Source organism: Taudactylus pleione, unplaced genomic scaffold, assembly GCF_031769625.1.
Source record: "Taudactylus pleione unplaced genomic scaffold, aTauple2 ptg000037l, whole genome shotgun sequence".
NCBI classification, from domain to species: Eukaryota; Metazoa; Chordata; class Amphibia; order Anura; family Myobatrachidae; genus Taudactylus; species Taudactylus pleione.
Window position 1 is genome coordinate 6,690,864 of NW_028284439.1, and position 15,395 is coordinate 6,706,258.

General features: G+C 41.5%; 1 protein-coding gene across 2 annotated transcripts in view; it reads right to left on the bottom strand.

Annotated features, from left to right (window-relative positions):
- WDR49 (WD repeat domain 49) overlaps window positions 1-15,395 on the bottom strand; it is a 210,970-nt gene that overhangs the window by 16,531 nt on the left and 179,044 nt on the right. For both annotated transcript variants that reach the window (XM_088452316.1, XM_088452315.1), the window contains 3 exons: window positions 14,811-14,983; window positions 7,268-7,374; window positions 5,414-5,560 (listed from right to left, as the gene is read on the bottom strand). In XM_088452316.1, the coding sequence (XP_088308442.1) occupies window positions 5,414-5,560; window positions 7,268-7,374; window positions 14,811-14,983 (427 nt within the window). The remainder of the gene's footprint in view (window positions 1-5,413; window positions 5,561-7,267; window positions 7,375-14,810; window positions 14,984-15,395) is intronic.

A 15,395-nucleotide genomic window follows, 5' to 3' on the forward strand; every position in this document is an offset into this window, starting at 1 on the left:
GCTGCAGAGAAACAAAAAATTGGCAATATGCCATTTACTACACAAGGTGGCAAGGAAAGGATAAGGCCTTGGCCTTTATTTATGACTGCTGGTTCTGCATCTTTTGATGATGTAAGCCCTTCTCCCTGTAGAAGTGTGAAAAAAATGAAAATCGCGAAGGCACATGAACCAACTGTGTGCTCAGAAAACTCACAGATCCCTGAGGAGAGTCCAAGTGTGTCCACGGTTGCCATGTGTAAGCCTGACCTTTCTAATACTGTACTTGAAGGTTATCCTCCTTCCACCATTTGTGTGCCCTCTGCAAATGTGGGGATGAGCAGCACAAGTCAACATGCTGACAAAGAAATCAAGGATGCTTCTGTGAAATTGCACCAGGAGAATGAGGAGTATATTTCTGTAGTTGGCTCTAACAAGGATGTTGATGATGATGAGGATGTTGATGCTGAGGATGTTGTTTGTGTAAATCAGGCAACAGTTGTTGCCCATGGTAGGAAAAAGGCCATTGTTGTCATGCCGGAATAAAAGACAAAAACAAATCCACTTCTCATGTGTGGAATTATTTCCACCCAAATCCGGACAAAAGTTGTCAAGCCATCTGTAAAGTTTGCCAAGCAAGAGTGAGGAGAATCTCCTCCCTGTTACGTCACTTGCAGCACATTCATCAAATTCAAAAGTGTTTTTAAAATTCAGAAACTTTGGCTAAAAAAAAGTAACAATCAGTCCAGTGTCACCTAGCTGCTCCCTTCGATCTGTTAGATCTAAGTGCCTGCAAAATCCACCACCAACACCTGTATCAACATCCTCAAACATGATCGGAAGTAGTCCTGCATCCAATTTCATAAGAATGACTGACCTCTCCTATCCGTGATTCCTCAGAAGGATACTTGAGTGCTACGACTGTTGCTGGTGCTGTGAGTGGATCTTCATCCCAGAAGGGGACCAGGAAGATGACTACTTTTAGTAGTTTAACAAAACAATTGACTGTCAAACAATCCTTTGCAATGGGGAACAAGTATGATAGCAGACACCCAATTGCACAGCGGATTACTGAAGCCATAACAGCTATGCTGGTATTAAATGTGCGTCCAGTATCCGCTATTAATGCAGTGGGTTTTAGACAGTTAATTGAGGTCCTGTGTCCCCGCTACCATGTCCCTTCTAGACTCCACTTCACTAGAATAGCAATTCCCAGTCTGTACAAGGATATTAAATAAAAACCTTCATAGTGTCCTCCAAAATGCCATTGTACCCACTGTCCACTTAACCACAGATATGGGCAAACTAAAACATTACATGACTGTGACAGCCCACTGGGTAGGTGTGTTGCCTCCAACAGTGCAGACAGCAGCAGCATCTAACAAATACCAGCTCATTCAGAGGCAGGCTACTCTGTATATCACCAGATTCACTAAGAGGCATACCGCTGAGAACCTCTTAGAAAAACTCAGGGAAATCAGTGCAAAATGGCTTACCCCACTTGGAATCTCCTCGGATTTGTGATTTATGACAATGCCACTAATATTGTGCGAGCATTACATCTCGGCAAATTTTGTTCACACAATTAATTTGGTGGTGCAACATTTTTTTAAAAATGACGGGCATGTGGGAGATGCTCTTGGTGGCCCGAAAGATTTCGAAACATTTTCAACATTCAGCAATTGTGTTCGAAGATTGCATCACCAGCAAATACTTCTGAACTTGCCCTGCCATCAGCTGAAGCAAGAGGTAGTAACTAGGTGGAATTTTACTCTCTATATGCTTTAGTGGATGGAGGAGCAGCAAAAGGCCATCCAAGGCTACACAATGGCCTATGACATAGGGAAAGGAGCGGGAATGCACCTGTGTTGTGCAAGGTTCTCAAACCCTTTGAACTTGCAACATGTGAAGTGACTACAGACACTGCCAGCTTGAGTCAGGTCATTCCCCTAATCAGACTTTTTCAATGGCAGCTGGAGAAACTGAAGGAGGAGCTGAAACAGAGTGATTCTGCTTAGTATGTCAGACTTGTAGATCAAGCCCTTCATTTGCTTCGCCAGAATCCAAGGGTCATCAATCTCTTGAAATCAGATCACTATATTGTGGCAACCATACTTAATCCTAGGTTTAAGTCATACCTTGTGTCTTTCTTTCCGACGGACAAAAATCTGAAAAGATACAAAGAGCTGTTGGTGAAAAAACTGTCAGCTCAAGATCAACATCGCCTCCTTCAGTTTCTGTGACTGTCAGGAAAAAAACTAAATTTTCCTAAGAGACCCACTGCTGGTGGTGATACAGATCAGTCATCAAAACCTAATGACATGTGGTTGGGTCTGAAATAACTGTCTACAATCAGTGACATGTCTACCGTGACTTTGTCTGATATGGTCACCAGTCAGAGAATGATGGATGATTATTTTAGGGATAGCATCCAAATAGGCATGTCAGACAGTTCGTTTCACTAATGGCAGGAAAAAGAGGCAATATGGAGTCCCTTACACAAACTGGTTTTGTTTTACTTAAGTTGCCCACCCCCCAGTGTGTACTCTGAAACAGTTTTCAGCGCAGACGGGAACCTTGTCAGTGATCGGCATGGAAAAGATGATGCTCATCAAAATGAATTACAAACTCCATGAGGAAGACCTTTACCAGCAATTAAGTAAAAAAAAAATACAGACGCACCTGTAATGGTGGATTCCAGCAGGGATGAATTAATATTGTGTGAAGAAGAGGATTCTTTCCACGATGGGGATTATGATGACAATATCTGATCTTACCTATGTTGTAAAGCTAGTTTGTGTATGGGATCATTGCCACTGGGAAGCAATCGGGAAGCTGACTGCCTAAATACCGGCAGCCGGCTTCCAGACTGTCTTATCCCGGCATGGGTAAAATGCCGGCCGTCTAGATGTAGACGCCCGCATTTCCCCGACGCCGGGAGACCAGCGCCCGGCATCAAGATCGTAGTGATGCCGGGCGCCGCAAGCGGACAGCCGCGGGGGGGGAGGGTTAGGTTTAGGGCTCCCAGGGGGGACTTAGGGTTAGGCACCCCCCCGGGAGGGTTAGGGTTAGGCTAGGGTGAGGGAGGGTTAGGCACCCCCGTGGGGACTTAGGGTTAGGCACCCCCCCGGGGGACTTAGGTTTAGGCAGCGGGGAAGGGGGTGGTTAGGGTTAGGCACTTAGAGGGGAGATTAGGGTTAGGCACTTGGGGGGGATATCATACCCATTCCTTGCCACCAATGTCCACTGCACATTGGCAGCTTGTTTTGTGGGGGGTCCAAACAAACCAATCATTTCAGCCACAAGTGGCAGTCCCTGTCACTGAAGTGATTGGTTTGTTAAACTGTGAATGTCCTGTTTCATATATACAACATAAGGGTGTGTTGGAGGGCCCAAGGACAATTCCATCTCACACCTCTCTTCTTTGCATTATGTGCTATTTGGGGCATTGCTGCCTGACATTTTTTATTTTATGGTTTATGAATGTCCAGAAATGGTAATGGCCACAGACAGCATCTCCTGCATGCCCCTTTCATTTTTTTAAAGAAAATTCTGAACCACCAAATTGATGGGGTAGGCAAATATGAGCAGCAGCACAGAGCATCTTCCTGCCAGGATGTGTGCAATAAAGTGCAAATACATGTAAAGCATGCTGAGGTAACCTGAAGCACGCCACCTGTTGTTGACATATAACTTCCAGTAGGCCCAGCAAACATCACAGATGCTGGGAGTTATAATTCAGCCGGAGAACTACAGGCTGCTTTCCTCTGAAGTAAACAGCAAGTCTTGGTTCCATTATCTCTAACAACCTCCCTGAGTACAAACTAGTAAACGTCTGTTTACAGTATGTTCTAGCAGCACCTCCACAAGCAAGGCCACCTCATTTTTTTTATTAGATGTATAAAAAATGTGAAAACCTCCTCCAGATCAAAGATGTCTTTTAGGAACTGAAGAACTTGATCCTAGATTGATCCTCCCTCATACATTTTTTTAAGAATCAAAACATTAAATAAAATAAATTAAAACGAATCAATCCTTCCGTCCTTTCCCTGTCTTCAGTCCATAAACATATTCCAACTCCGTTGGGCCTCTGACGTGGTTAAGGAAAACATTCTTGGTTTTTAAAATCCCTAGGGGTCGTATAGTTTATTAAACTGCCATCCTGTCTACCACTGCAATGCCACTCTGTACCATGTTCGAAGCTGAACTGCCACACATTAGTGCCACCCACTGCTGTCGCTTAGCTTAGTCAGCCAGCTAGCTAGATGCAACCTTTTGGTCCAAACTAGATGAAAAAAATCAATATTGTGAGCTGTGAGGTGGTCAAAATGGAATCAGTATTGCCGGCGGTTCAAATCCCGACAGCGGAAGCCCGGCAGGGGTGAAGATCCCAACTGCTAATTAAGGTAAGTACCGCTAACCTAATTCCCTACCCTAACCCTCCTTTAGGGGTGCCTAACACTAACCTCCCCCCCAAGTGCCTAACCCACCTCTAAGTGCCGAAACCTAACCCTCCCTTCCCCACAGCCTAAACCTAAGTCTCCCAGGGGTGTACCTAACCCTAACCTCCTCCCCCGGGGGTGTCTAACCCTAAACCCTTCCTTCCCCTAGCCTAACCCTAACCCTCCCGGGGGGGCTGCCTAATACTAAGTCCCCCCCGGAGCCCCTAACCTAGCCCCCCTCCCCCGCGCAGCTGTCCGCGCCTGGCTTTCCTTCAACTGGGATGCCAGGCATCGGGCTCCCGGGGTAGGTAAAATCACAGGCGTTGGGATTTCGACGTCTGTCATTAGACCCTTGAAGGGATTAGACAGTCGGAAAAACAGGCCCATATTATTTGATTTTAGCTGTTTTTATGATTTTTAAAAAAAAATACAGATCCAAAACACGCAAGGGGTGGTTTTGGCCAAACCAATTCCAGATCCAAAACCAAAACACGGAGGTCGGCGCACATCTCTAGATGCAACAGGTCACATGCTAATTATAAATATGTAAGTATATGGGAAACTATGCATTGTGTGCTTGGGGAACAGGTAAGTAAGGTCACAGAGTACTAGAGTGTGTGAGGAAAAAGGGCACCCCCATCCCAACATTTCCTAGTAGTTCATGATCAATGTTAAGTTCACTAATTCCAATCCATGCACATTACTTCTTACCTGAAAATCAGCAGCTTTCATTTTACAAGGTCACATAAGGTACACTGTGGGACATATATCAAACTTTCTAAAGAGGTTATGTTGAGAAGTTTCCTATAGCAACCAATCAGATTTTACCTATCATTTTATATTATGAACTAGATAAATGAAAGCTAGAAGCTGATTGGTTGCTATGATCAATTTCTCAACTTGTCCTCTTTTGAATATTTCTGACATTTCTCCCATAATACGAGATAATGTACTTGTATGGTACATTATCTTACAACCAATGTATGATTACTTACTTTCTGTGAATGTAGGCATTTCTACAATGTTAGATGTTTTATATTCTATCTTCTCCCCAAAGTACTTGTCAGGATTTACCACAAAATCAGGCTTGCTTATTTCATCTGTATCCTGCAAAGAACCTATATTTAACAAGCTAAAGGTACCTGCAATGAGACAGAGAGAATAATCCTTTCACTTACTTCTTACATTTTCCCAATTTCCATGTTAATTACTACAGCAAATGTGTAACCTAGAACATTATGCTGCCATACAAAAGATATATACGTATATTAGTTACTCACCTAATGATTACACAGTGTATATAAAGTACAGACCAAATATTGCAGAAATATTGAGCAGGAATATGATTAAATGGATAGGCATGTCTCTCAGTGGTACAATCATGTTTGTAATGTCACATGTAAATGGATACAGTTTACCACAGAAGAGTGACTGAAATCTACACACAGATCTTATAAATACATTAAAAAAAAATCACTGTCACATGAAATTGAAGACCATCCAACATGACCCACAACAAAATGCTCTGCCCTGGAACTTAGTTTTACCATTGCATTTCTTGGGCTCAGTTATTTATTACTATATCACTTTGTCCCTCTAAACTTGAATAGCATTGGCCATTCATACACACAAAAATACTATTAATTGCATTACCTAACAAAGCAATACTAACAAGTGTAAATGATTTTGGTACAATACATGCTGGTGATGGGCAACCTGATACACTACAATGGCCAAATGTTCCTTCATTTCAGGAGTGAAAAAAACAACTTCAAAATGACATTGGCCCCCACAAATTACAGTACTTATCTAAAATTTACCCCATGCTCCTACATGTCCAACCCACCCCCACAAGACTTCAGATCAAACATGTTTGCAAAATTCCCCCAGCTCCTTATGCCATTCAGACTTCCCCACATTCCCCTCATATGCCATCGCAGACTTCCCTAAAGCCCCCAAAAGCCACTCATATCACCCCATATGCCCTTACTGCATGCCACATAGACATCAATATTAATACCATAAATTGATAGATATGGTATATGCAGTCCGGGTGGGTTCTGTGCAAAGTGCGTGCTTGAAGAGTGCAGAGGGCAGCAGGCCAGTATAATTCAGCATAAAGTATGTATATGTATGTAATGTATATCTCAAATAAATACAATGTTTACATATTTGTGGTGCTTGGAAGTAGTACCGTTTCCAACCTATTACCATTGCATATTGACACATATTATATATATACTTGATGTAGTGTACAGAATTTTGCTAGGTAACGCATAAAGGATAAACATAATTGCGCAGTGTAATGTCATTTCCATCAACTGATTTTTAATTCATATTTAAATGGATCATTGCTCTTCTCAATAGTTAGATTTGCTAACTCCTGCAGTCTATGTGAGCAATTTAACTTCTGCTTCAAAGTTTTGGATTTGGTAAGGAATTGCAAAGTGATGTAAGACTGATAATGGTGTCTGCATGAACGATCCCAGTCTACCATTACCAACTACTAGCATAAATCACTGTCAAATCAACAACACTTTCTCAGAGGTTTTTTTCCACTTTCACCTCTGTAAAAGTTAACAGATTAATAGACTAAAGTTTTAAGTTTAGAGTGTTAAAATATTTTTAAAATGATATAACCTGAGAATTCAGAAAGTATGTAATCTTCATAGTTTTCTTACTATGCTTGGAGGCAGTATTTTATATCATTTTAAAAGCCCAAATCAAAAACTTCTTTAAGTAGCATTGTGACTGGTAATATTTTATTTATGACCGTCAGTGTTACAGTGAAATGTCATAAATTTAATATGGATCAACAACAACAAAAAAGTCACTGGCGGTACACTTACCAATTGCATTTTGGACTGAATCCCCAATGAAGTTTGAATGCAATTTTTCTTTCATTCCATTTTCTCTGTATTTTCTACCTAAGATTGTGTTTTCCCATGGACTGTATCTAAATTAATGAAAAGATTAGGAAGTAAGTAAATGTGTATAGTGTTTATTTGCCTGCAGTGTAGCACAAAATCAAGTTAGGTCAAAAATAGAAAACAATGTAAAATATTGCACTCATCAAGGCAAAAATTTAACTAAACATTCATTTTATGGATTACAAAAATATAAATACTTTACATCTCACCTGTAATTTCCTCCTCTTAATGCTAAACTATACTCTGTCCTTTTATAGCTCAGCGGTACTCAGTATCTTACCATTCTGCTATACTCAGTAATCTTACTGCTGAGCCGTACTCAGTAATCTTACTGCTCAGCTGTACTCAGTATTTTACCATTCTGCTGTACTCAGTAATCTTACCATTCTGCTATACTCAGTAATCTTACCATTCTGCTATACTCAGTAATCTTACCATTCAGCCGTATTCAGTAATGTTACCATTCTGCTGTACTCAGTAATCTTACTGCTCAGCTGTACTCAGTAATCTTACCATTCTGCTGTACTCAGTAATCTTACCATTCTGCTATACTCAGAAATCTTACCATTCTGCTGTACTCAGTAATCTTACCATTCTGCTATACTCAGTAATCTTACTGCTCAGCTGTACTCAGTAATCTTACCATTCTGCTGTACTCAGTAATCTTACCATTCTGCTGTACTCGGTAATCTTACCATTCTGCTATACTCAGTAATCTTACCATTCTGCTGTACTCAGTAATCTTACCATTCTGCTATACTCAGTAATCTTACCGTTCTGCTGTACTCAGTAATCTTACCATTCTGCTATACTCAGTAATCTTACCATTCTGTTGTACTCAGTAATCTTACCATTCTGCTATACTCAGTAGCCTTACCATTCTGCTATACTCAGTAATCTTACCATTCTGCTATACTCAGTAATCTTATCATTCTGCTATACTCAGTAATCTTACTGCTCAGCTGTACTCAGTAATCTTACCATTCTGCTATACTCAGTAATCTTACTGTTCAGCTGTACTCAGTAATCTTACCGTTCAGCTGTACTCAGTAATCTTACCATTCTGCTATACTCAGTAATCTTACCATTCTGCTGTACTCAGTAATCTTACCATTCTGCTATACTCAGTAATCTTACTGCTCAGCTGTACTCAGTAATCTTACCATTCTGCTGTACTCAGTAATCTTACCATTCTGCTGTACTCGGTAATCTTACCATTCTGCTATACTCAGTAATCTTACCATTCTGCTGTACTCAGTAATCTTACCATTCTGCTATACTCAGTAATCTTACCGTTCTGCTGTACTCAGTAATCTTACCGTTCTGCTATACTCAGTAATCTTACCATTCTGTTGTACTCAGTAATCTTACCATTCTGCTATACTCAGTAGCCTTACCATTCTGCTATACTCAGTAATCTTACCATTCTGCTATACTCAGTAATCTTATCATTCTGCTATACTCAGTAATCTTACTGCTCAGCTGTACTCAGTAATCTTACCATTCTGCTATACTCAGTAATCTTACTGTTCAGCTGTACTCAGTAATTTTACCGTTCAGCTGTACTCAGTAATCTTACCATTCTGCTATACTCAGTAATCTTACCATTCTGCTGTACTCAGTAATCTTACCATTCTGCTATACTCAGTAATCTTACTGCTCAGCTGTACTCAGTAATCTTACCATTCTGCTGTACTCAGTAATCTTACCATTCTGCTGTACTCGGTAATCTTACCATTCTGCTATACTCAGTAATTTTACCATTCTGCTGTACTCAGTAATCTTACCATTCTGCTATACTCAGTAATCTTACCGTTCTGCTGTACTCAGTAATCTTACCGTTCTGCTATACTCAGTAATCTTACCATTCTGCTGTACTCAGTAATCTTACCATTCTGCTATACTCAGTAGCCTTACCATTCTGCTATACTCAGTAATCTTACCATTCTGCTATACTCAGTAATCTTATCATTCTGCTATACTCAGTAATCTTACTGCTCAGCTGTACTCAGTAATGTTACCATTCTGCTATACTCAGTAATCTTACTGTTCAGCCGTACTCAGTAATCTTACTGCTCTGCTGTACTCAGTATTTTACCATTCTGCTGTACTCAGTAATCTTACCGTTCAGCTGTACTCAGTAATCTTACCATTCTGCTGTACTCAGTAATCTTACCGTTCAGCTGTACTCAGTAATCTTACCATTCTGCTGTACTCAGTAATCTTACCATTCTGCTGTACTCAGTAATCTTACCATTCTGCTGTACTCAGTAATCTTACCATTCTGCTGTACTCAGTAATCTTACCATTCTGCTGTACTCAGTAATCTTACCATTCTGCTATACTCAGTAATCTTACTGCTCAGCTGTACTCAGTAATCTTACCATTCTGCTGTACTCAGTAATCTTATCATTCTGCTATACTCAGAAATCTTACCATTCTGCTGTACTCAGTAGCCTTACCATTCTGCTATACTCAGTAATCTTACCATTCTGCTATACTCAGTAATCTTACTGCTCAGCTGTACTCAGTAATCTTACCATTCTGCTGTACTCAGTAATCTTACTGTTCAGCCGTACTCAGTAATCTTACTGCTCTGCTGTACTCAGTAATCTTGCTGCTCTGCTGTACTCAGTATTTTACCATTCTGCTGTACTCAGTAATCTTACCGTTCAGCTGTACTCAGTAATCTTACCATTCTGCTGTACTCAGTAATCTTACCGTTCAGCTGTACTCAGTAATCTTACCATTCTGCTATACTCAGAAATCTTACCATTCTGCTGTACTCAGTAATCTTACCATTCTGCTGTACTCAGTAATCTTACCATTCTGCTATACTCAGTAATCTTACTGCTCAGCTGTACTCAGTAATCTTACCATTCTGCTGTACTCAGTAATCTTACCTTTCTGCTGTACTCAGTAATCTTACCATTCTGCTATACTCAGTAATCTTACTGCTCAGCTGTACTCAGTAATCTTACCATTCTGCTGTACTCAGTAATCTTACCATTCTGCTGTACTCAGTAATCTTACTGCTCAGCTGTACTCAGTAATCTTACCATTCTGCTGTACTCAGTAATCTTACCATTCTGCTATACTCAGTAATCTTACTGCTCAGCTGTACTCAGTAATCTTACCATTCTGCTGTACTCAGTAATCTTACCATTCTGCTGTACTCAGTAATCTTACCATTCTGCTATACTCAGTAATCTTACTGCTCAGCTGTACTCAGTAATCTTACCATTCTGCTGTACTCAGTAATCTTACCATTCTGCTGTACTCAGTAATCTTACCATTCTGCTATACTCAGTAATCTTACTGCTCAGCTGTACTCAGTAATCTTACCATTCTGCTGTACTCAGTAATCTTACCATTCTGCTGTACTCGGTAATCTTACCATTCTGCTGTACTCGGTAATCTTACCATTCTGCTATACTCAGTAATCTTACCATTCTGCTATACTCAGAAATCTTACCATTCTGCTGTACTCAGTAGCCTTACCATTCTGCTATACTCAGTAATCTTACCATTCTGCTATACTCAGTAATCTTACTGCTCAGCTGTACTCAGTAATCTTACCATTCTGCTGTACTCAGTAATCTTACCATTCTGCTATACTCAGAAATCTTACCATTCTGCTATACTCAGTAATCTTACTGCTCAGCTGTACTCAGTAATCTTACCATTCTGCTGTACTCAGTAATTTTACCTTTCTGCTGTACTCAGTAATCTTACCATTCTGCTATACTCAGTAATCTTACTGCTCAGCTGTACTCAGTAATCTTACCATTCTGCTGTACTCAGTAATCTTACCATTCTGCTGTACTCGGTAATCTTACCATTCTGCTATACTCAGTAATCTTACCATTCTGCTATACTCAGAAATCTTACCATTCTGCTGTACTCAGTAGCCTTACCATTCTGCTATACTCAGTAATCTTACCATTCTGCTATACTCAGTAATCTTACTGCTCAGCTGTACTCAGTAATCTTACCATTCTGCTGTACTCAGTAATCTTACCATTCTGCTGTACTCAGTAATCTTACCATTCTGCTATACTCAGTAATCTTACTGCTCAGATGTACTCAGTAATCTTACCATTCTGCTGTACTCAGTAATCTTATCATTCTGCTATACTCAGTAATCTTACTGCTCAGCTGTACTCAGTAATTTTACCATTCTGCTATACTCAGTAATCTTACTGTTCAGCCGTACTCAGTAATCTTACTGCTCAGCTGTACTCAGTATTTTACCATTCTGCTGTACTTAGTAATCTTACCATTCTGCTATACTCAGTAATCTTACCGTTCAGCTGTACTCGGTAATCTTACCATTCTGCTGTACTCAGTAATCTTACCATTCTGCTGTACTCAGTAATCTTACCATTCTGCTGTACTCAGTAATCTTACCATTCTGCTGTACTCAGTAATCTTACCGTTCAGCTGTACTCAGTAATCTTACCATTCTGCTATACTCAGAAATCTTACCATTCTGCTGTACTCAGTAATCTTACCATTCTGCTGTACTCAGTAATCTTACCATTCTGTTATACTCAGAAATCTTACCATTCTGCTATACTCAGTAATCTTACTGCTCTGCTGTACTCAGTAATCTTACCATTCTGCTGTACTCAGTAATCTTACCATTCTGCTGTACTCAGTAATCTTACCATTCTGCTGTACTCAGTAATCTTACCATTCTGCTGTACTCAGTAATCTTACCATTCAGCTGTACTCAGTAATGTTACCATTCTGCTACACTCAGTAATCTTACCATTCTGCTACACTCAGTAATCTTACCATTCTGCTGTACTCAGTAATGTTACCATTCTGCTGTCGTCAGTAATATTACCATTCTGCTGTACTCAATAATATTACCATTCGAGGTCCAGAGGGGCACAAAACTGGGCTGCGGACGGAAAACTCATTATTACAGCCGACGAGACCCTTAATTCTGCAACGCGGTGGTGTGACATTGCCTCATATTTACCGCTGCGGTGGTCAGGAGTTGAGGCTGCCATTAGGAGATAGAGGGGACTGGGGGCAGAAGGTGACAGAGGCTGGATGCAGAGGAAGGTAATGGTGCCTGGGGATGGAGGAATGTGAAGGGGGCAGAGGAAGATGAAGAGGGCTGGGGCAGAGGGATGGGGCTGGGGGCAGAAGGTGACAGGGGCTGGGGACAGAGGAAGGTGATGATACCTGAGGATGGAGGAAGGTGAAGGGGACTGGGGCCAGAAGGTAACTGGGGCAGGACACAAAGGAAGGTTATAGTGCCTGGGGACGGAGGAATGTGAAGAAGCCAGAGGAAGATGAAGGGGGCTGGGGACGGAGGAAGGTGATGGGGGCCAGGTATAGAGGAAGGTGAAGAGGCCAGAGAAAGATGAAGGGGCTGGGGACTGAGGAAAGTGATGGTGGCTGGGAATGGAGGAAGGTGATCGGGCTGGGGCAGAAGGTGATAGGGGCTGGGAGCAGAGGAAGGTGATTGGGACTGGGGATGGAGAAAGGTGATGGGGGCTACTGGGGATGGTGATGAGAGGCTGAACTTGAAGAAGATGATGAGGGGCTGAGGACTGAGGATGGCTGGCTGCAGACACCATCCCTCCTACCCCTGAGGCATCCACAGCACTGTCATCAAGAAGACCTTGCAAGAGACGGCAGACAAGAACTACAGCCTGCATCGTTAGTGACAGAGAGACAGTGTGTTAAGTCATAGTGTATTTTTACTTTATTTATAGACTATCTTTCAGTTAACATTATCATGCTTCACATATCATGCATGCAGGGAAGGGATGTACGAGATCGGGGGTAGTGGCTAGAAGGTGGGGCCCCTAGAGACATCAGTGTAGTGAGTGCCCTGAGATTTCTGTTGCCAACCCTGTGAGGTCTACTCTGCCTCCCTCTTACCACTTAGCTGTACTATGTCCTCTTACTACTCTGCTGCACTCTGTTCTCTTACTGCTTGTTTATACTCTGGCCTCTTACTGCGCAGCTCAGGGGCAGTATTTCTAGAGGCGGTTCACAAATCCTTATGTCACATATCAGGGTTCTATAAACCGTTACCAGGTCCAGTTCTGCCATATCATGGTCCTTTGTGCCCCTTCTGACAACTGTCACCTTCTCGGTGTGCCCTGCCTTCCTGATACTACGCACAAACCATTCCGCTGTCCGCTCATGGGCGTGGCCATCTTGCCTTGGATCACATGATTCACCCACTAAAATCGGGACACAGCACCTCCAGTCATCTAAAACTGCCAACCTATCATCTTATAGGCTACACTATTTAAACCTGAGCCTTTGTCCAAACCAGTGCGAGAATAACTTCTACTTCCAGGAATGGTCTCTGGCTCCAGGTGCAGCACTACCACTCTGACTGTCTCTGTCATTGATTCCAGTCTGCATCTTTGATGTTGGTGCATCCAGCTACCATCTCCAGAGTGCCTCACTCCAGTTACAGCACCTCAAGTCTCCATATCATCAGGTACTCCCGGTGTTATCAGAACACTCAATTACCAACTCCTCCATGGCTTCACTCAGTTTCATCATACCAGTGGGTGCTACCAGGGCCTCCGGCCGATCCCATTCTTAGGTTTGGTTCATTGCTGTATTGTGTCTTGCGGTGGATTTTCATTCTGAGTGTCCTGGTGGTAGTCCCAGTCCTGAATTACAGGTAGTTGAGTCAATTTCTCAGTTGCAGTACCGGGTCCCAGCTCTGACTGACTTTTGCAGGTCTCTGGGCTGGGTTCTCTGGCACTAGGCCCCAGCTCTGAGAGTGCACGATCGGGTTTAAGTTCTGAACGCTCATTGGTGCAAGTCTAGGGGTTATATTTGCTCAGAATTTTGCGTTAATGAGATTTCATTCCCATGCAAGTTTTCCTTGTTTTTCAACTCTGCAATTTATCAAGGCAAACATGCGTGCAAATACACAATTCCGCACTGAGAAAGAGGGCTAAAAGTCCTAAATGCTTTCCATAACAGAGCCTGCTGATTGGCTAAGAGCAGTCTGACTCCTAGCCAGTCATGACTATAGTGCAGGGACCCACGTGCGTTCTGTCATTTGGTGCACTATACCGTATACCGTATCACAGTATAGCATGTCTGTGGAGATCAGGACTTCCATATTTTTGTTTTCAGAAGACCGTGGATTTGACCTGGAAAAGGGGTCTGACCTCCTCCAGGGAGAAGGTAAGTATGTAGTGTGAGTGAGTGTGTAATAAAGGATTAAATCAAACGGGCTGTGTGTGTGTGTGTACTGTGGTTTGTTTATATATCTTCTTTACAAATAAAATTAAATATAATTTTTTCCCATTCAGAAATCTAATAATATAGAACATATGCAGAACCCATCGTCCCCCTAGATAATACTGCATTTTGCCCCTGACAGTTATCACAATATCATGATATGCATTAACATTACTGTGTAAACTAATTACATTTTCAATAAATATAAAACAGCATTACTTACTTAAAGGGCAAGTCCTCGTTAGCTTCAGTTAGTAGATTTAGAAAATGAGTTTCAGAATGTACAGATGTTACATCATGGGGGGAGGCCAAGACCTTTGTTTTTTCCTCAACGCATTCTAATTCATTATCAGCAATAAGTACTAGAGGAAATTTCTCAATTCTCCATTGCTCCTCCTAAAGAAAAGCATTTCTAAATTAAATAAATAAATCCTTTAACATGTTTGCATTGATTGGATTTAAACAAGGATCACTAACAATTTTCTGCTTCTATAACAGATATGGGTGCTTGCTGAGAGGTAGTAATGGATGAATGATTAAAAAATTATTGAGAATTACTTTATATACATCTATTAATTGTTTATAAAATGTTAATATTTATTCCTATTGTTGCGCATACTCTATCTATTTTATCTGACAAGATGAAACCAGCAGATATTGTGGCCATACACTGTGATATATGTCACAGTGTGTATGGCCACAATATCTGTGTTCCTACCCTGGGGGAAATCAGTTTCCCGTTTTCCCCTGTGAAGGTAGAAAGAAAATGTTGGGCGGTCGGCCGTGGAAGCGCATACACTGCCAGACA